This window comes from Atractosteus spatula, chromosome 1, assembly GCF_055471065.1.
Source record: "Atractosteus spatula isolate fAtrSpa1 chromosome 1, fAtrSpa1.hap1, whole genome shotgun sequence".
NCBI lineage: Eukaryota > Metazoa > Chordata > Actinopteri > Semionotiformes > Lepisosteidae > Atractosteus > Atractosteus spatula.
In genome coordinates, this window is record NC_142706.1 from 58,481,995 (window position 1) to 58,491,033 (window position 9,039).

The 9,039-nt window shown below is 48.2% G+C and overlaps 1 protein-coding gene across 2 annotated transcripts in view; it reads left to right on the plus strand.

Moving 5' to 3' along the window:
• stat2 (signal transducer and activator of transcription 2) overlaps positions 1–8,217 on the plus strand; it is a 38,441-nt gene extending 30,224 nt beyond the window's left edge. Inside the window, exons 21-24 of one of the 2 annotated variants that reach the window (XM_088912698.1) lie at positions 1,766–1,954; positions 2,859–2,913; positions 3,880–4,010; positions 5,374–8,217. In XM_088912698.1, coding sequence (XP_088768824.1) covers positions 1,766–1,954; positions 2,859–2,913; positions 3,880–4,010; positions 5,374–5,642 — 644 coding nt within the window. In that variant the 3' untranslated portion in view covers positions 5,643–8,217. The remainder of the gene's footprint in view (positions 1–1,765; positions 1,955–2,858; positions 2,914–3,879; positions 4,011–5,373) is intronic. The other variant, XM_088912706.1, reaches the window with a different exon arrangement.
• The last annotated feature ends 822 nt before the right edge of the window (positions 8,218–9,039 follow it).

The following is a 9,039-nucleotide window of genomic DNA, read 5'->3' on the forward strand; positions in this document are numbered from 1 at the left end:
GTAACTCCCGCCCCCTTAGCCATTCAGCCTGCCTTCCTAGCATGCATTGCAGTGTATACTTCAATCACCACATCTTCCCCTTCTCCATCGCTAAAGCAACCCCTTGTGTCATTCGTATTTGGGGACAGGGAGGTTCTTTGCTGTGCTGAACTGCAATCTTACCCATTTCCAAGTCGTCATAGTTTGTCATATAAGGATGCTCTACAGAGTCCCAGGGAGCTGTCAGCCTCATCACACCCATTGACCAAATTCAGTCCCCAGCAGCATCATTATTCATTAGAATAGATTTAGTTTACAGGAGCTGTTTGGCCCATCTTGTCCATAAAATAGTTCATAGCTAATTGATCCTATAATCTCACCCAATCCCAGAACCAGTCAGACTAAAGAGACTCCCTTCCTTCAGCCTGTCAGTGCAGGACACTCCCTTCAGACTAAAGAGACTTAGTTCCCTCAACTTGTCAGTGCAGGAATCTTCCTTCAGACTACAGATTCTCTGTTCCTTCAGCCTGTCAGTGTGGGACATTCTCTTGACTCCTAGAATGCATCTGCTTTCTTGTCTCTAGACATGCATTACTAAAGGTAGCTCAAAATGCAGGCAGTGATCTGGCAGCGCAGTGTGTGTACGACTGGATTACACACTGTGGGAATTCCCTGAGGGGGGCTTGCTGGAAAGAAGGCTTTCCTGTCCTAGGACAATTGGAACTCTTGGCCCGGTTCCCTGTGTGAAGTGCTGATGAGTTCTAGCCAGAACAATAAATGATTCCAATTCTTCAGCCCAGAAGCTCTTGCTTTCCATCTTTACCCCCTCTCATCAGATTGCATTTAACATTTTCATCCATCCATTTTCTAACCTTTCATGGTGCCAAAAGGGCCTAAGAGGTGAGCTGAGCCGTCACCTCCTGGGACCCCATTCACACAGGGTTGTATTATCCAACAGGCACAGAGGAGGCACCTACAAGACCTAAAGGGCCTGTGAAAACATTTGACTCTTATATGCATGTTAACTGTACCAATGTACCAAAGATCTCTTCTTGAATGTGTATATATAGCGTCCAAAAAATACATCAGCCCAGCTGTTTTCTAACCAGTTCATCCAATTCAGGGTTGTAGGGGACAGGTGCAAGACAGGGTACACCCTGGATGGGACGCTAGTCCCTATCAGTCCACACACACACCCTCACAATCGCCCTACCAGCATGTCTTTGGACTGTGGGAGGAAACCCACACAACTTAGGGAGACCATGCAGACTCCACACAGGTAGCACCTCATGTCCAGAATTGAACCCAGGGCCCCAGCGCTCTGAGGCAGCAGTGCTACTAACCACTGTGCCATCGTGCTGCCCATCATATTCTTGTTGTTAATATTTTCTGAATAAAATGTGACACCCCAATATCCAAACACATGTTGTTGTCCCCCCAAATGTTACAGTAATATTGGGAACCACCTCACATGAGGTCTCTGTGAGAACATCCTTATGGATTCCACTAGGATCTGAAGTATCTGCAGGTACTTCTGAGGGTGATGGTGTGTGGGGACTGAACTGGACAGGTCCACTGGTTCCAGTGGTTTCCAGTAGGAGTGAGGTCTGCGGATCGTTCTGGCCAGGGAAGGTGATGGGAGTCTGTCTCCTGCTCCTCCAGCCCAACCCCCCATACTGCCCCCTACTGGGGTCTGTTCATTAGACTTGGGGTTCCTAAGAATTTTGCAAACATTGCAAAACACATCTGTTATTATCTGTAATCGCCTTGTGTCTGTGTCTCTCAGGGAAGCCCAGTGTGCGCTCTGTACAGCCCTTCACCAGGGAAGACCTCAAACAGATCCCCTTACCTGAGATCATCCGGAATTTCCAGATCCTGGTGGCAGAAAACGTACCTGAAAACCCTTTGAAGTACCTGTATCCCAACATTCCCAAGGACGAGGCATTTGGGAAATACTACTCGCACAGTAACAGAGGTAAGGGATTGGGCCTTGGGGGAGGGGTGGTGAGACGCAGTGCAACTGTATGTACAGTGGGGTTCTGAACTCGCAAGTGGAAGATTGGGGAGAGGTTTACGTGCCCCCTATAGAAACTGCGGTACCTCTTGGATACACAACCCCCCCCCCCCCCCCCCCCTTCCCAGTCACGTCAAGCTGCAGTGGCAGGGGGCATGCTGGCGGGTAGCCCCATGACAGACTGGTGTCCTGCTTAACGTTACAGAAGCGGGGATAAGCTCAGGTCTGGACTTCTGGGTTAGTTTCTCGAGGATACAAAGGAAAAGCGTCCATCTGTTGGCTCTGTGTTGAATCAGCTGGCGTTTGTGCATCATACTGGGAGCAGAGTCAGGGCTCTTTCTGGGAGAGCTCCCTGCGATCGAGCTCCCCCAGAGAGGATGCAGCATTTTTATCCTCTTATCGAGAAAGCAGGCGCACTGGAAAGGGACGCTTTTAAAATCAGTGGAATACAGATCTTGACACTTGACAAAATATGACCCTCTCTCCCCCATGCTCCAGTTAGAGAGGACAGCATGAGCTGAAAGCCAGATTTGGAGAGCAAGAGTGAGATTGAGGTGGCAGTGAAGAAAGCAATGTGAAAGCCTCCGAGACTTAAACAAATCTGTAGAATATATGCAACTGGGATTTCCAGTGGTGTGTTTTTCAATAAGTGACTTCTTAATATTTTAAAGTGATTGTGAAATCTTTCTTGCCCTCCTACATACATATTTTTAAAAAATGCATATATTGGCAAAACCTGATAATTTGTGTAGTTCTGAAGGTTTGCAGTGCTTTGGAAACTCTTAAGACATGGGGTATGTGATTGTGTGTGTGTATACTGGTGTTTGGAGTGGGTAAAAGCATTTGTCCACATTTTTTGTTCCAGATGAGAAACTTTATAAAGAGTACCTCAAACACAAGCTGGTCTTCGTCTCTTCAGAGTAAGTGATGTTTTTAGTTCTGTATAGTTTGTGCAAATGTGTTTAAGGCTTCTCTCTGGCCCAAATATTAGAAACCCTTTCTGACCTGCATATTAGCTCTCTGTGAAATTGGATTCCACACGGATTCCTCCGGGATCTGATCTATCCGCAGCCCAATCCCATCCCATTCCTGCAGCAGGACGGCCTTCAGCTGGGGGTGTGAGGAGGGTGGTGGTGTGTGGGGACTGAACTGGACAGGTGCACTGGTTCTACTGGTTTCCACCAGGAGTGAGGTCAGGGGATTGTTCTGGCCAGGGAAGGTGATGGAAGTCTGTCTCCTGGTCCTCCAGCCCGACCCCGCAAGAGGGGAATGTTCATTTAACTTGTGATAACTAATATTTCGGCCAGTAGAACTGGATACGTGAACTACATTTATTGTTGTCGTGATAGAAACAAACGTATGTCTTCATTTTAACCATGTGTGCCTTCTTTCAGAAGGTGTGAGTGGAGGTGGGTTCAACTCTGCTCCAGGTCCGATTTCCACCAGCTGGATAGCTTCTTATTCCTACATTATCATTGTTTCATTAGTGAACTAGGATTCGGATTCAGATTCCTATACCTAAATCAATCCCCTGGTGAATCAGTACTATGGGATGTACAGTCCTTCTGATCCAGGTGGACTGAAGCTGAGGCCCAGATGTCTCCAGAGAATTAGAACCAAACATGGCGATGGAGAGAAGTGCCGAGTCATGGCAAATGCATGGGCGGGGGGGAAGCCCTGCTTAGTGCTGAGTCATCGGTTGCCTAGGTGTAGTCAGATGCTTGGTGTTCCTCTGCAGTGAAACATCTTCAAAATGAACGGCTACTGCTGGTGAAGATGGCACTTTCACAGTGCGATGAAGGAGCTCAACTTAATGTCCCTGGGTTTGGAAGATGAGGCTGTAGGCCTGATGGGTAAAACTGCTCTTTTATTATTGGTCGCTTCAGGAACACAGTAGAAGCTCAGCCTTCTGTGGACACAACAGACACTGCACAAGACCCTGCTGTGTATCCGGAAGGGGTGGCGCCTATGAGCGCAATGAGCCCTCTCTGTGACGTAAAGAATGGCGACGCGGACGGTGAGTTGCAGTTCTGCTCTCCCTCCTGGGCTTAGCCTGAGTCTGTCTTCTCCTCGCGGGGTGATTTCACCCTCCTGTCACACCCAGCCACACACGCCTGTAGATCCATCCCCTTCGCGTCGCAGAGAGCCCAGACCCAGGGGGGAGACTCGGCTCTCCGTCCCCACAGACGAAGGAAATCGAAGCGCTTGTAAGAACAAGGTGACGAGCAAGAGGTGGTCTTTCACTGGGCTCTGGCACGTTTTGGTTTTAAGTCCAGGATCTCCCCAGCCTTTTCTTAAAAGAAGCCAGGGAATTGGCTCCAACATCATGGCCAACTCGCTTGTTCCCTCCTCCCGCAACTCCTTATGTACAGTGCTGGTTTTAAATGCCCTTACCCTTCATTGACACACATGTCCTGTGTGTGGAGTTTCGTGCCTTGCCCGGTGGGGCTGAACTCCTCACCCTACTCATTACTGCTCAGGCACACACTTCACCCCCTCCAGGACATGAGGGTGCAGCTGGCAAGGGGCCGTCCTGCAGACGCGCTCCTCTCCTCCGGTGGGTGGGTGTGTGGGAGAACCATGGGTCAGAGGGCTGGCTGCCAGAGGGCCAAGTCTTCCCCACGACCGGCGGCTCCGAACGGCGCGCGTGCTTCGGAGCAGGGAAAAACAAATTAAGCCCAGGTTTTCAAAGCCATTTGCGGAGGTTTAGATGGTGCTCGTTTACCCAAACTTTCTCTGTTACTGTACTGCTGGATCCTCCAGATCAAGCAGCGGAGTCCAGGCGCTAATTACCAGCACTGGGCGCGTGCAGCGGCGCTCAAAGCTCTTGAAGAAGACTGTAGCTGAAATGTTTGCCCACAGTGTCCCGCGTGCGAGTGTGGGAGACCTCGGGCGGTGTCGCTGTGTTTAAGGGAATTATACTTAGAAACGTGCTATTTCAGGAACCCCTCATTCCCTCTGTCTGTCTGTTTTATAACCACTTCATCCAGTACAGGGTCGCAGGGGAGCTGGTACCCATCCTGGACTGGACACCAGTCCATCACAGGGCAGACAGATTGCACATACTCACACCAGGGCTGATCTTCCCAGAATTCAGTTGACCTACAAGCATGGCTTTGTATTGTGGGGGGAAACTTATGTGACCCTGAGGAGAACATGCAAACTCCACACAGACAGTACCCCAGGTCTGATATTGAACCCAGGACCCCAGCGTTGTGGTTGTGTAACTGCTGGCCTTGACAGTGCAGCCAGACGTGGCTCCGAGCAGGCTGCAGTGGGGTTTTTGCCAGGGGTGGGGAGTTAGGAAGCGAGTGTCCTGTCTCGAGTGAAGGTGACATGTTGCTGAAGCCCCCCTCCTCCTCGCTCTGTCTCTCCTGCAGCTGCTGGCTTGACCCCCTCTGACGTTCTGATGTTTGACCAAATGCTCAGCCTCCCGGACCACCCGGTGCAGGTGGAAGGTACCGGGGCGCCCAGCCCGCAGGTGGACCCGGGCACCGGGGTGCCCGACTGCACCTTCCTGCTGGACGACCCCTTCCTGCCCGGGGACGGCTACGTGGACGAGACGAGTTCCCTCTTCGACGCCCACCACACGCCCAGCCTCTCGAACTTCTCATTCGCTCACGAGCAGGCGGCCTTGATGCACCCGTGAGGGCACACACCCCCTCCCCCCTCCCCCCTCCCCAGCCTCGCCCCCGGCTGGGCAGGACGCTCCCCGATACCCACACAGGCTGCCGCTGCGTAGCAGTCCCATCCAGTTCAGGCGTTGCCAGCTGCAGGGCTCTGGGAGGAGCCGAACCCTTGTTGTTTCACGTGGTCTCGGCAGGCCGCGTCGATTTACGGGCAGCCGGCCCCCAAACCCGGCGGAAACTGCGCAGCGTCTCGGTGTCGGCTGGAGTCCAAGGGCCGTGCAGCTGGCTATATTGCAGTATGTTCCAAGAGCTCCCGAGCAGGATTTACCAGTGTGAGATAGCGGTTGGCCTTAATTTACTCCAGCTTCAGACACAGTACTGCATCTCTCCATATCTTTCCATTACCTACTAACCAGCAGTCTTGTGAGTTTACTGTGCAAATCTCCAGTAGCCTCTTGCTCATAACTTTTTTTTTTAGTTTGTTGCAGTTATTTTCTTATAGGTTTCCCGATGCACCAAGAGATTAAATTGTTATAACAGATGCTGAGTGACCCGATTTCATAAGGGCCCTGCAAAGGCAGTTGAAACCACTGACGCAGAGGACGTGTGAAGTTGCTGAACAATGCTGCTCCCTGCTGGCCAGCCTGCGTACTGCACCTGTCTGGTTTTAATCCGTTCGTCTAGTGACGAAGTGGGTCTGTTTTCTACAATGATGGTATTTCTCAGCTGTCAAAAGACTGTTTTTATTTTTAGCATTCATCTCTTTATCACCAGGTTTTTTTTTTTCCCCACAAACCTTTTTTTTTTACATTGTGCTCTAAAATTGAGATATTCCCTAACGCCCACACCTCTCTAGTGGGGGCTGGCTGAATAGCTGTGTGTACTGGAATGGTTTTCTTCAAGTTTAATCAGTTTTACATATCATGAAACAAGCATATAGATAAGAGAGTATATTTAAAATTACGTCCTTGGGGTATGAAGTGTGATATGCATTAAGATTATGTACAATGATGATGCGTTATATACAGTGCCCTCTAAAGGTATTGGGACAGTGAAGTCCAAAGTGTGATTTTTGCTTTTCAGTCGATCAGTTTCCGTTCCCAAGACTTGTATGATTGGCGATTAGATTGGCCTCCTCTGGAAGGTTGTGTAATGAGGTTCTGGTTCGGTTCTTGCAAAGCCTTCTGGGACTTGTGCCCGCCAGGCGCTTGTTTTCCTCATAGGATCCGATTGAGTTAACGATCAGGACTTGCGTTACTGTACAGCTATGGCCAGCTGTAATTCTTCAAATCCACAAACTCCATAATATTTTCCAAAGCTGGGGAATTGGATTAATTTAAGATGCATAAACCTCGTGTCTAGGCAGGAAACAGGAAGGCACTATAACCCCCGATGACAGGACAGGCTGACGTCCTCTGGGACATTAGGACTCTGATGCTGACGCAGATGTAAGTGAGGATAGGGGGGTTCCGGTTTTTACTGTAGAGCTGAGGAAAGAGTTCTTTCAGTTTCACCTTAACTAAACCCGTTATCTAAACCTGAACATTGACCACCGAATTCTAGAAGCACAAAAGCCTGGAGTTCTCCCGAGCCTTAGTCGAAGACCACGAATGTCAGCAAGTGGGTGGTCTTCTTGCTTAAACAGCAACCCCAGCAAACTCCCAGAATGAGAAACACTTTTCACTACACTATGTACCCGTGTAAGTATAATGACAAAGTTAACCTGGTCCAGTGAGTATTCTGAGTCTCCTCTGTAATGGTAGCGATGTATTGAGAGACAGATGTTTAAAAATAAATAAAAAATTATCAGTGGTACTAGATATTTTAATGGAACAAGTAATAGGTTGATTCCAGGCTGAAAAGAGAAGAAAGAAAATAAAACGTTTCGGCCGTGCAGCCTTCTCTTCCAGCCTGGAATAAACCTATTGTTCCTTTGCAGCCTTCGAATGCTGTCGCAGCTACCCACCTGAATTACTAGATATTTTAATGTTCATTCTTAAGGAGACTGCTCTTAAGCACTTTAAAATGATACTGAAAAGTTTTTTAAAATAAAAATTACTAATAAGAGTTTTGATAAAGAAAAATGTTTTTTTTAAATATGCCACATCTTCCCACTTTATTTTTTCAATCGTCACACTAAAACCTTACATCATGGAAGGGGAAAAAAGGTATTTTTGGTTGTGATGTACAAGGAAACCCCCAAAGTTTTTCACCCCCTTGAGCTCCAATGTGAATGTTTTGATAAGTCTTCTTTTCTAAAAAAATGACTTTGGGGAGGTGGAGAGCAACCTGTATTGGTAAAGAAGATTTCAGTCACTGTTGGTTCTATTTTGAGAACAGCATGTTGCTTCTAGAGTTGGTGTTTGAAGAGATTTTCACATCACAACACATCGTCCTGTGCAAGTCTGTGAGCAAACTGAAATGAGCACAGTCAGGAGGGTGGCGTGTGTGTGTGTGCATACTGGGTATCATCACAGATTACGGTGGTTTTAAAAGTGCATGTATCCTATCTTTTAAGCTGCTTCATTTGTATAAATACTTCCATCACTGACTTTTCCTTTCCATCTGCAATAAAAAAACATTTTCCTTCCCAAACCTGGTGTGGTTCTTTTGCGGTTTTTTAATCTGTTTCTGCAGAAAGCTGCACTATAGCTGCTGTCTGCAGGGTCTCTGCTGCAGCTGTTTTTTCAGGACTCCAGCAGGTGTTAATCGAAATGCACCTCTGAAGCCTGTAGGAAGTGGTATCAGCCAAGGGTTAGTGGTTGGGTTTTTTTCCCAATCTGTCTACTCAATTCATCAATTAACTTAATTTTCTTAGACATTCAGTATTTTGCTTAAAGATTTTTCTTTGCACTGGCTAGGATGGTGGTGGAGTGGTTGGTATTGCTGCCTCAGTGCTAGGGCCCTGGGTTCAGTTCCTGGGGGGCTAGGTGCATGAAGATTGCATACTATTCTGGTATTGGTGTGGGTTTCCTCCAGATGCTCCGACATACAGCTAGCTTAACTGGCTTCTGGGAAAACTGGCCCTGAGGCAAAGCTGCTGTTTGGCTATGGCTGGCCTGCCATGGACTGGCGTTCTGTCCAGGGTGTACCCTGCCCTCACCTGTTGCTTGCTGGGAGACGCTATGGCTCTCCCGTCACCCTGCATTAGAAGAATCTGTTAGAAATGGGTGGATGGATCCTTTACCCTTGATAACTCAAAGCATTCATTTAATTAATAATTAATTAGAACAGTGGTTCCCCCATCCTCCAATCCTGGGCATTATAGTCCAGCTCTTTTCCCGAGAGTTATAACATTATTGATTTAGTAGCCTTGATTTGAACTGTTCGACTGTTTCCAGCTTTTAATGATGTTGGCTATGGTCTGACTTCTCGCTTCTGCATTTCACAAAATGCCAAACATTAAATGGCACAGAA